Here is a 13,135-nt window from a genome sequence, read left to right as displayed (position 1 = left end):
ATTTTTATTCACGAAGATATCTTGTTACATTTTTTTTATCACACAAACAAAAGAAAAACATGGTCAGAATTTGTTTTCACAGGCCTACTGTGCCAATTGAATAATACAGCCCTGTCCCGAGCCATTGTCAGCAGACACCCCCATCCCCCTGCACCACTCACCCCTCAGGTCTCTGTTGAAGTCGTGCAGCCTTCTGATCTCCGATTCCATCTTGGTCCTCATCGCTTTCTCCAGGGTCTCTCTCTTGGACGTGGACTTTTCCAGGTTCTCGTAGGCTTCGGAGATCCGCAGGACCTCGCGCTCCATCTGCGTGGGTGCGCAGATATCCCAGAGGCAAATAAGACAACGCCGCTCTTTCTTGTGCAAATGTGACATTTCTGCACTGTGAAAAATTACATCAAAAGCAGTATTCAGCCAAAACATCAAAAATCAGTCTTCAACATAAAAAAATTTTATGTTATGGTTTAACAAGTCGAAATGGGTAGTTTTGTACAAGCAATTATATTGCATGCGGTGAGAGGCAGAAGCTCTCGAGAGATATGCTTAAAAGGAAAACATTAGCTTTCAAATGTCAAGAAAACAACGTTCCCTCTACATGTAAAACTGGTTTGGTTAGGACCCTGGGAGATGAAAAAGCCATTACATAATCGGACAAGATTGTGCAATGCTCCGGGCACATTATATACAGTGCGTAACTTGCATATAGTTTGTGAATAAAAAAAAATGCCCATTGGTGTCCTACAATTTGCATTATATTCACAAATTCTCGTCAAGATGATTTCCATAGAAACGTATCAAAAACCCCTTGAGCATTGGTTGTAAGGAAAGCAGTACAAGTTTCCTTTTTGGCAACATCTCCAGTAAAAAGTCAGGTGTGTTTTGCAAACCTTGGGATATATACCTAAGTGTGTGCAGTCAAAAAGCAACAGGGCATGCATATATGATGCAATCATTCTGGGTGCATGCAGAATGCAGCAAAATAGCTTTTGAACATATCTAATTTATATTTATACAGATGGGCTCAATCGTCTTCTGAAAATGGCACCATTGCTATACACTGCCTGGGGGTGGGGAAGAAATCCTAAAAAAAGTGGTTGCATAGCTGAGCTCTGAGCTCATGTATTAGTCGAATGCGTCACCACGGAGAGGACATTGTGCCATGTGCGCAGGAGTTCTGGCCCTCCCATCGAAGCATCAACACAAGACTTTACCACAACAATCACTACCATCATGGCAGACAACAAATGACACCCACGCATTTACCTCGGTTGTTCATCTGCAGAAAGAATATGCAGGGATAAACTACAGCAATGGCGATTCAGTTTTAATGTATATGTGCAGTACCCTACAACGCCACGTGCCATATGAAGATGCTGAAGTCAGTTTAAATACGTAAACCATGAACACATGTTCTAGCCCACGAAACTGTACGTCATAAATAATCCTTCCAATTGCACATGAAGGCCGATTATCACCACCGCAGTCTCCATCAGGAATAGGTTGGAAAGAAACCGCGATTCAAGTTTTGAAAAGATTAGGACATAAATCCTTAAGCGGACAGCTTGAAAATATGTAGCATGCAATTATACTCCGGTTAAAATTAATGATCATACTCGCAACGCATGCATTGAATATTGTTCCCAAACAATCCAACCGAACTATTGAAAGTTAATGTGATGGTTTTAAAGTAGGACCTAAACATTGGTACATAAGAACTCATGGAAAGGTTCCCTGTTACAACTCGATTCGTGAATACAATCCACATATAAATGTAAAGCTTGACCCGCAACCTTGTTGTCTGACGAGGGAGATGCATGCCAATCAGTTTAACTGTTAATTTAGACCCATATTTTCACAGGTTTCCTGTAGAGTTAAAGGTAAGAAGATAACAATTACAAATAGTGTTCACTAAAAATATTGTTTTAAAAGTCACGCCATGCAAATGCAGTAATGCAGTATACGGCAACATGGCTAGCGATGTGCATCACCTGTGATGCAAGCAGTTGTAAAGCTACAGATTCCAGCATTGTTTCAGGGTCCTTGATAAACGACGACATTACCTTTTGCAGCTTGACGTCTTTCTCACAATAGCTCTCCAGCTCACTACGCAGCAGCTGGTTCTCCTCTGTAAGCAACTCCACCGTCTGCTGGGATCTGAAGACAAAACATCGTCACACATTTGTTGCAGCAGTGGACACTGGACGAAGGCCATCATTATTCTCACAAGATGCAGATCACTCCGTCGCAGGAAGAGATTTCCGAGGCTGCGTCGGTGTAAACATCCCCCCCTACGTGCGCTTCAGATGTAACCATGCTGACCTCAGCAGCATGAAGTGAAGCTCCTCTCCAGGACCTGCTGTGTGAGCCATGCTGAGCTGTCCCCCGAGTCCGGCGTACATCGGAGTATGCTGTGCCACTGCCGTCGTCAGGGTCATGGAGCCAAGGTTCTGCACGGGCCCTGGCAAGGCCCCGGCACCAGGCATCTGCATGGACAAGCTCCCGGCACTGCCTTGTGATGCAGATGGGCTGTGGTACTGCATCTGCATGTGCTGCATCCCTTGTTGAGTTTGCCTGCCAATGGCAAACAAGTATTGTCCTTCAAGTTAAGCAGAGAGTGCACCCAATAACATTTTTTTACTGTTCTGCCTTATACCTAATACTTTACATCTCAGAATTCGAAGAACCCTGATTTAAAGCCAAATAGTATTTTATACATTTTTACATTACATAAAATAGTCTCAGCCTCCCTCTCTCTCAATTCCTGTCTATTGCTTATGTCTATCTTCTTTTGTATCAGTCTTCTCTGTCCTCTAGATTTGAAGTTTTCGTGACTGCAAGGATTCATACTCTTTGGTTTTTTCGGTAAAGTCACGTAGGTAAAAAATGAAATGAAAAAACAGCTAAATTAAATCACGACGTTTCGGAGGCAACACAATTTTGCTGTGACGGTTCCACCTGAAGACGGAGGCTTGTGTTGCCTCCAAAACGTCGTGATTTAATTTAGTTGTTTTTTCATTGAATTTTTTACCGTGACTTTACCAAAAAAAACTAAAAGTATTCTCTGTCCTCGTTTTTCCTCGTCTATAACTCCATTTGTTAAATGATCCCTTTATCTTTTTTTCTTTCCCTGCTTAAACCTAATATTTCACTTCACATTTGATCCCAATTGATATTTGGCCAAAGGTGAATATTTGGTGCACCCTTAGTCACAGGCGTTTAATTACATATGGCTCCATCATACCTGGCCATGTTGTATTCAGGTGGTGGCTGATATCTTAGAAGATGCTGTTCCGCTGCACCTGGCACATGATGATGCTGGTGCTGGAGAGCTGTAAATTGGTTGAGTTGAAGTGGACTTCCTTGCGGAGCGAACGCCGCCTTGTGTTTAAAAGGGTACTCTGGAGGTGGGCCCCGTGGGTCGTAAGGTCTCTGGGGCGGCGACTGATTTTGAAAACGACAGAAGTCTGCGCTCGACTGCTGTGGCACACTGCTGGGAGGGGAGCTGCCCAGCGGCAGCTGAGCCTTGGCTCCGTTCTTCTCCAATGTGAGCTGCATGAGTCGCTCGCTCAGAGAGCGCACGTGGCCCTGCTTCAGCTCTTTAAGGCCGTCATCCTGCACCGACAAAACGTTCACCATAAAAAGGATTTTTTGTTGTTGTTGCTATGACAAGCAGAAAAGATGATCAAAATGCGACGTGTACATTACACGCGACTATCCGGCAAAGCGGCTCGGCAGTCGTGAGCTGTTCACGATCAAAGATGTCAAATTCTGGTTGGGGTGGTTGACTCAACTCATCATCCCTCTAGGGCCAATAATATGAGCACCATAGTTTGTGGGGACATTAAAATTTGTTTATCCTATGGAAAAACCAGACCCCACTGGAAGAATGTGGTAACCTCCACAAATCAAAATGAAAAAACTGAATATAAACGATGCCTCAATGCTCATTTGAGCAAAAAATCACTGACTGTGACTTGACTTCAGGAAACACGATGAAGCAAAATCCATCAGAAATGAGATTTTTTTTGGATTGAACTTCATGGCATCTGCACTTTGCAATATACCAACAAAATAAACGAATACAATCATCCATGAATGTCTTTATAACACATGACAACATTCCTCCACCTCATCCTAAAGAATGCAGGCCGCTGCAGTGCCTGGAGAAGCAGCCGTGGGATCTGTCGGAGGGTAGAAAACATTGGCGAGGTATGGTGGGAAAACGGCTTTGGCCAAAACGTCTTGCCCTGTGTACCTGCATGATGGGAAGTGGGCTGGTCCTCTGAACGGCTGGCCTGCCCTCCGTGCGGCCCTTCTGCGCACCCACCGTGGCCGTCACGTAGAATGCAGCAGGGCCCGTGTTGCTCATCCTGGCCTGGTGAACCGTCTGCCCTTGACTGCAGCACACAAGATTCAATACTCGTCAGAACCAGGTCTGGATAGAAGGCACAGAGTGAATCACGGATTGTTTATTATTCCACTTGTTTAGCCAGGAAAGCCTCGCCGAGTCTTAAGACTAACTGCTAAGAAGTATGGGGTGATAATTGCTCTGTGCAATTCCAATTGAGTAGTTTTTCTCATTTGGACCATGACCCCAATAACACGATATCCTACTCTTTTTGAATGACGTCACGGGATCTGTAACATCCACTGTGAAGCAGAGGGAGCTTAGTATTTTGCGGCTAATATCCTCGCAGTATCAACCAGGGCAGTTAGCCGAATTTGAACTGCGCAACAAATAGTGAACGTGCCACCACTGGGCCATGTCATCACCACATTTAAAAGGCACAACGTCCTCAAGAGCAAAACGCAAAAACACCTGACACTCGGTAAAGCTGAATATGGCAATTCAGTTGCACTTCCTCTGCTTTGGCTTCAGCAAGCAATTAACTGTTTCCGAGAGCCAATGCAGCAACACAAACGGAACACACCACTTGTCAATGACTTATGGGGGAGCGGTAGTGTGGCGATTAGCACTCTGCTCTATGAATCTGGTGACCCGGTTCGATTCCCGCTCACGGCCAACACCAGCGGTCCAGGGCCTCCCCTAGGTCGATTCAGCTTTAAATGAGTACCTGGTGCGGTGTGTAAACATCTCCACTGGGGAGACAAAGGCAGCCGGGTGTGGTGTTGGCCACCCACCCCTTCGTGTGCCGTTCTGGCTTTCATCGGTACTGTTCACTAACAGAACTTGCCCCAACAGTCTGGTCAGGCTATACGGGGGATCTTCGTCTTTGTTTTTTTGTTACAAACTCAAATATTTTAACTACCAGGTAAATTCCAATAAGCTATTTGCGCTTTTTCAGAGGTGACCTGTTAATGCATAAAAGCTCATCGCAGTGGCGTATCATAAGTGGGAATTTATAGTGGCAGCCGAATAATCTAAACACACGTGTTTCTAAATGCGTAGGGCAAAAAAACTGAGAAACCTGGAGATAAATCCACGCGACCACGGGGAGAGAGAACATGTGAATCGAAATACACAGACATAATGGGTCAGGATCGAACCCACGACCTCCTGTGTAGAAGGCGAGAGAGATAACATCTCATCACCACAGCAGCAGGATGTGTGGGAATAGTATTCAATGAACATCAGAATAAGGTATACCACAGCTTTACAAATATTTTATGACCGTCTTCTCAAAATAAGTACAATACTTTTGGTATACATGGATATTGTCCAAAAAAAACACACTTCAATATTTTTAATCATTCACATTTTTTTTATTAATGTTGCTCTATTGCCTATATATGTAACGGGCTTGTCACATACCCTTGACTCTGCAGGCTGGAGTAGTACTGAGAATGGACCTTGGCCTCCTCGTAAGATGGAAGTTCTTCAGTGGCAGTGTGATGCTGCTGATACTGCTGCTGCTGATACTGCTGCTGGAGTGCTTGCTGCTGCAGTAAGGCAAGACGTTGGGCTTGCTTCTCTGGAGTCTCACTGCTTTGGTGTTCTTGACCCTGTGGCTCCTGTGTGGTAATAGCACGGCAATGGTACATTACTTCCAGACCATGATATCCATATTGATTCAACGGCAGTTACACTTTGTCACGTGATTGCATTTTAACAGTATTCACCATCTTTATTAAATGCAAGGAGAACACACGCCTGTTACAGTATACAGTTTACAAGTGTATATTTTATCCTTAGCATCTCCCTAACACCTACAGGCTCACCATGTCTTAAGACTAAAATAACCCTACCATTGAGCCCATCCTCCCACTGGGGTTAATGAAATGAGCAGTACTACTTTGTGGGAACGTCAACAGTGGTTGTACTCCAGAGAGACTCACCCCCGCAATTGGAAAAAAATAATTTCCACCACTAGTTCAGAGCTTTAAACATGAGATGAAAACCACCTAAACGCTCACCTGATCAGGAATTGCTCGCTCTGACTATGCGGCCCAAATTCCTGCGACATCTTGAAATGAACACTCGGTTCGACGAGCACAGTTTATTGAACTATCATTGGGGTGTCATGTCACAGTGCGGCATCCAGTGCTGCTGACCTGCCGGGCAGATTGACGCAAATCCTGCACCAAGCTCTCCGTGGAAGAGATGGAGCTTCCTGCTGTCGCTGCCTGGTGCGCCGCCCAAAGAGACCGCTCCCAGAGACGCGGGGGCCAGGGACAAAGCTCCGTGGGAGGCGCCAGCACCCGTGGTGGCGTTGGCCGGCGTGGGTGACCCCGCGGTGGTCGCCTGCTGCTGGATGGCTAAGAGGCCACGGTTGTCGGTGACGCCGCCGTAGCGCAGCTGCTCTTGAATGAGCCTCTGCAGCACCTTTCCAGAGTTGTCTTCTGCAGCTCTCATTTCTAGCGCCCGCTCTCTTGCATAGGGGTCGCCCATGAAGTAAGACAGCGGGCCACTTAGCTCTCGACCACCTGCAACAATGGGGGGGGGGGGGGGGGGGGGGAGTGTAAATTTTACTCTGAAATGCTCAATCTCGTGCGGTATAGAGAGCAAAATAAATACTGCGCCAGTCATGAGCCAAGCAACTCCTGGCCTGTGTGCTGCAGCTTTCGCTCCTGCGATGCCAGAGAACAGCCTTGATTTCGTGTCAGTTGCCACAAACCGTGTCTTTTGTAAAATACTAAATAATTGCGAAGAGTCAAAATGGAGACTACAAAACAAATGGGCAAGCAATAAGCATCATTCTCATATGTTCTCACGAGCTTTACTACCCGGCTTCGCCCGGGACTTGGATTCACCACGCTGGCCGCCTTTGTCTCCCTAGTGGCGATGTTCACACACCACACCAGTTACTCGTTTTAGGCTGAGTCGACCTAGGGGAAGCCCAGGACCGGTTCAAATAATCGTCACCGGTGGTGGCCATGAGCGGGAATCTAACTCGGGTCGTCGGGTTCGTAGCGCAGCGCGCTAACCACGACACTACCGCTCCCCACACACACACACGCGCGCGTGTCCATACGTACACATACACGCGTTTGCTGCAGACACCCACAACTTTCAGGGTATGTACGCCAGTAAACGACTGAAATAATAAAGCAATGCTGCACGAAGAACGCCTTAGACCTGCAACACATTTGTATTTTACTTTACCCGCGATCAGCAGGCACAATCCGTTACGCTTCCGCACGCGGGTCACATTCAAAAACAAAAAACATGAACAAAAAACATCTTAAAGTGAATATGTGACTAAGTGCAAACAGAAAATCCAAGAAAAGACAGCAAAAATATTGCAGAAAAAACACCGTACACCAACGCTGTGTGCAAAAATCCCAGTGGGATGCAAGTCAAACAACAACAACAACCACAAGACAACTTAGATTAAGGCCATCAGTCTAACTCTGTACTACAACATGACAGATGTGACGTCACAGCTCACTTGCCGTGCAAAATATATGCATTATTGCGCCCCCCCCCCCAAAAAAAAAGTCTATTTTTGCATGGTCTGGAAAGTACCCACATGGTACATTTCAAGTTTGTTGCATGTCGGGAAGTATGCTAAACATTTTGAACAGACACACAATCACAAATTTATCTTTTATATATATAGAAGAAGAAGATGAACCCAACCAATACAACCTCCACACCCCCAAACAGCTCGTCTCTTGTTCGCTAGCCCTGAGCTCTTGCCACCCGCTAACACTCGCTCCAACCCTCTTGGGATCTGTGGATAAATGGTTGAGCACAAGTGCTCTTCGGCATTCGTTATGGAATTTAAACACGCGGCAAGTACAAGATCGGTTTACTTTGATCAAGTTTACGACATTCAAATGAATAACACTATGCAAATAACTCCGTTATATTAAGTTTGCAAGTTGCTCAGTATTGCAACCACTATTTTTACATTTTATTTGCAGATCAAAAAACCAATATGTACTCCTTTCCTAGCTCAAGCACAACCAGAGTGCAGTGTGTAACCAGCTCAAGCCCCGTACCGTCACATATTAATCTCCGACATCTGCCTGTGCTGAGGTCTGAGGCCCCGAGGCACGCAACAGGAAATGCCAAGCAAGCCTCGGTTGGGTTCCCTATCCGCCCCCACCCCACACACCCAGCCCGGTCCCGTCCTCACATGGAAACCAAACAATCACCAGCGTAACAGTTACATCCAGTGTGTGTGTGCGGTTCTAAAACCTACGTGTGTGTGGGAGCTCAACGAAAACATCTGCTTTTGTATAACACGGAAAAACTAAAAAATACCTGTATAAAAAAAAATCCTGATGGAACACTTCATACTACTCTATTCACATTTTTTATAATCGTGCCAGGAAATTAACTGTTTAGCATTAGCTGATTAAATCCCTGAGCATTTGAAGACAAATCCATGAGCACTTGAAGACAAATGTTCGACACACATTAACTATAAAGCAATGTGAAACAAAAACTCACGTTCATCAATAATACTGCTTAAAATGGAAAATACGTCACAGGCAACATTTCGGGCAATGGCCATTTCTTCATAGCATAGAGAAAAGACATTTCCTAAAACATTGCTTATTTTTAGATTTATTTTAAGCAGTGTTGATTAATGTGTGGAGATTGATTTTGTTAGTTGTCCTTGTGCACCACTGCAACGCAGCATCACCAAATAACGAGTGCAAAACAAGGCCACCACTTTCCTTGCAAATGAGCATTCGCACGTGGATTGACATGGCTACATCTTTTGCGTCAATTTACATTTCTCTTTGTGGCTCAGTATACGATTTATCCCACTGACACATCTGAGCCGAGCCAGTGCAGGGCCGCACACAGTACGGGTGATTTTCCACTGGCTAGTTTGCAAGCCAAGCCAGAACGAAATCATGCTACGCTAGCCTCACAAGACATTCAATCTGGCTCAGGGCCAAGCAGGTCCTGGGGTGGGGCGACGAACACATTCATTGCTTGTGGCATCACTCGGTACACCATGAAGACAATGCATCACCACGCCATCTACGTGGATGTCCACTCATTCACTGTGTGTTATGTCAGTGGCACAACTGCAGTTAGAAAACAACCCGCAGAATTAAAAATCATAAAACGATCTGTGAAATCCCTTCCAGTGACCTCTTATCCACACTAGGGGTTGCAATCTTTCACCCACCCTGCTAGAGACAGAAACGTTCATCACATGATATTTTAATCTCAGACCTGACTTGTGAGCCCAATCAACTCACTCCACTTTCGAACGCAGTTTAACCACTGGCGACTGCCGAGATCTATACCCAAGCATCTCAGCAGAGCCAGCTCAGGAGCTGACCTTTAGCAAAGCTAGAAATTGCTTTTAAACAGCCTGCCAGAAAAAAAATGTCATAGTGCTCACTGAAAATGTAGCTCTGTGCACTGTACAAAGCCTGGCCGCAGTCAAGCCTCCCCAACCCCACGTAGTCGGTGATGTAAAAACACCCGAGCTCCCACAACAGGGCCCATTCATTCCACACTCTTCCTCTGCCTTAAACAGATTATATTCCAAGAATGTCCTCCAGGGAGTGCGGTACACTGTGGGATGGGGGTTGGGCAGCAGCCTTCTGGCGACAATCCCACCAGCTAAAGCCAAAACCATACCGAGCGTAGAAGTTTTTGTCAAATGTATTTGTAACAAGGCTGTGTGGCGCTCGTTTGTTTTTTAAGTCTCGGACACAAGGCGGTCATTATGTAGCCAACTCAGGAATGCCAGTTGCTTGAGCGCTCTGAGGACGACAGCCCCTACCACATGCACAGCCACCAGCAGTGGTCACAGCAATACACACCTGGGCCTGATAAACCTCGACCGTGCAGCCAATAACTTAGCCTTCACGTGCGAGTTACAAACATACTAGAGTTATCAATGCATTTGTTTAGGACTACATGATCCTATGATTATGCCTTTTGCCAATTTTATCGAAAAAAACATTAGTATAAACTTGGCTGTGGTTTAAAATTTAGCGGTTTTTGCTGTTTCCACAATGTTATGTTTTTAAGAGACTCTTTTATCATATACTCTCCATTCACCCAAACAATGTAAAACCACAGAGACATTCCAACAGTTGCAAGGTACAAAGTTCCCTTGAATGCGAGTTAAACAAACACAGCAAGAGAAGCATTCCCCATTAATGAATGCGGTGTGTTCATGTTTACGTGTTCAAAATTGGACATTTTACCATTACAATTTGTAAAACACAATACAACATCTCACAGTAAATCTGTAAACACAGAATTATAGATTTCTCCACGTAGTTTTCCCATACATTACCGAGGGTAACGGTACGGCTAAATAGCTACCGTGACCCGATTGTCGCAGGATATACAGTGAATGCTGTCGAGAATGTAGAACAGTGAGGTTGTCAGGTATCTGAAAAACCCAGTGGTACAACTTATTTTTCCTTGCGATGCCATCGGGAGATTAAACCGTGTACATTTCTGAGCATTGAACAATTTAAACACCAAGAATATCTCAGTTGCATTGTATTTTAAATCATTTAAATTAATTGTTGCTGAAGATTCCAATATAGAACCTCAACCATTCCGAGACGTGTTTTTTTTCCTCAGGGGTTAGCTTCCAATCCAAAACCACACCACATAGCTAAATCAATTAAACTGTGAAATATTAAAATCCTACATGTGCTTTAACGTGACTTTTTGAAGCATGGTCATGAACGCCGACTACTTTTCATCTTAGCAATGCTGAATCACGAAAAATACCTCAGCCTCACTTTCCCTAGTTTTTGCAGAATGATAGGTTTGTGCCCGGCACATATAAGGTCTAACCACAAACACCAATTTTTCCACTGGTGCATCCAAGCCAACCCAGCGCAGGGTCCTCACAGTACAAGTAGGTTTTCCATTAGCTGTTTGCCATGCCAAGCCGGTACCAAACTGTGCTACATAGTCCTAATAAGACATCCGAATCTGGCTTGGGGAGGGTCAAGCTGGCCCGGGGCGGCGTTAATGACATGTTCATTGCATGACATGTCAGTGAGTATAACTCAAAAACGTCACTGCGTCATCTACACGCATCTTGATTTGTTCGTAGCGCGAGACGTCAGCGGCACGGCAGCTTGGCTTCTGCAGTAGAAAAAAACATCCTGGCTCGGCACGGCCCTGGTGCAACTCAATTTCATAGTGGCTTTACCGAAAGAACCAAAGAGTATGGATCCCTGCAGTCACGGAAACTTCAAATCTAGATTGAGGTAAAACAAATACAAGAGGGGAAATGGAACCTTGTCATGAAAACCTTCCCAGGCGTGGAGTGCGTGTTCAGCACAGAACAGTGACCCACCAGCATGTGGAGGCTTCTTGCTCACTCTGCCGAGTCGCTCATGCCAGTGCAAGATATCAGCCCCCTGCGCACAGCTCTCGTTGGCCCAGTTCAGTCCCTGGGGTCTTGTTATGGTCGCCGATGCTGCCCTGTTGTCTGCTTCTGCACACACAGAATGACAGGGTTGATGACATTTTAACCAGCCATGTGCTGCTGCCCAAGTGCACAAACACATATCAGTGATGGATCAACAGTTAATCACGTCCAGAAGATGACCTCCTCTCATGCTGTCAATGTGCCTCACAGTCTCGGGATCCCACAATTCATCTCACTCCTGCACGTGAACCGATCTCAATGCTCCATCTCTTGGGCACCGTTCTCTTCTTTGGCTGCTGCTATTCCATCACCAGTCGTATCCATTGGCCACCATCTCTTGTGTTCTGTCCAAACCCACTTTACAAGTCAATGTCACCGATTTGCATTTGTTCCCGATCAATGCACTTTATTCACAGCGTAATTCCAAACATGTATCTCTCCATGCTTCTTTGTACACTTTTCAACGTTGGTTCAACGTCGTAAAAGTCCATGTTTCTGATCCACGTCGCAGTAGGTAATAAGCGGCGATTAAAACATGTTCTTCAGAAAGTGTTATGCTAATTTTCCTCAACGGTTTCAGTGCTCCAAAAGCAATTAATCGTTGTACAGTTATCCATATTCTGATGAGGTTACCACCATCACCAGTTTAACACGTAGGGATTCGCGACCAATATAATCCATAATAGATTTGTTTGGGTTAGATTGCATAAACATTATGAATACCGCCATCACCATCTGTACTACAATGGTTATGCAGTCTCAGTAATGGTCAGAAATTCCCAACGCGCATTGGAGAGATTACACTCACCAGTGCGGTGAGGTTACCGTATGGTAAAACTGCCCCATAATTACAGAGAGTAAGGGGCCTTCATCCACAAGTGTTTCGCAAAAAGGTTGTTAAATGATTGGCATTCTAACAAGCTGACGGGGAATTACCTCTAAATCCGTGTTAAATGCAGGTCACGGGGGTGGGTGACAGCTGGTGGTCACCTCCTACACCGAGACACCGGGCCTCCAGTCCTCAGTGGCCACTCCGGCGATTGTGGCCCCTGCATCTGATTGCTTGTTCACGACAACAGCTGGCGGTAAGAAAAGGGCCTCCTCACTTCTAGAAATCCCTCTCGAGGATGTCTGGGTCCTCTCTTCCACGTTGAGCAGACGTCCTGGACGACGGGGTGGGACACTGTGTTTTGTTTAACCCCCGTCACACACACACTACCTGTGCCTATTGAATCTCCGGTGAGGCCAGACTGCCGATTGCAGTCGGAGGCCGAACGAGGACATTTGAGACACCTTGACCCTTTGCTTCAAGTGCCTCGCTGGACGATCGAACCGGCGACGACTTCTGGATT

General features: G+C 45.5%; 1 protein-coding gene across 1 annotated transcript in view; it reads right to left on the bottom strand.

Annotated features, from left to right (window-relative positions):
• The window catches only part of LOC133353885 (angiomotin-like protein 1), a 33,673-nt gene extending 20,842 nt beyond the window's left edge, over positions 1-12,831 (bottom strand). The window contains 10 exon segments of the mRNA XM_061570374.1: positions 162-306; positions 2,061-2,154; positions 2,320-2,571; positions 3,242-3,612; positions 4,256-4,397; positions 5,774-5,973; positions 6,514-6,585; positions 6,587-6,885; positions 11,709-11,849; positions 12,720-12,831. Of these exon segments, the coding sequence (XP_061426358.1) occupies positions 162-306; positions 2,061-2,154; positions 2,320-2,571; positions 3,242-3,612; positions 4,256-4,397; positions 5,774-5,973; positions 6,514-6,585; positions 6,587-6,850 (1,540 nt within the window). The 5' untranslated portion in view covers positions 6,851-6,885; positions 11,709-11,849; positions 12,720-12,831.
• Positions 12,832-13,135: the final 304 nt, after the last annotated feature.

Source organism: Lethenteron reissneri, chromosome 45, assembly GCF_015708825.2.
Source record: "Lethenteron reissneri isolate LAM-NWPU_2019-01 chromosome 45, ASM1570882v1, whole genome shotgun sequence".
Lineage (NCBI taxonomy): Eukaryota > Metazoa > Chordata > Hyperoartia > Petromyzontiformes > Petromyzontidae > Lethenteron > Lethenteron reissneri.
Note: the sequence above shows the minus strand (reverse complement) of the source record. Positions and strands in the feature narration are given on the sequence as shown.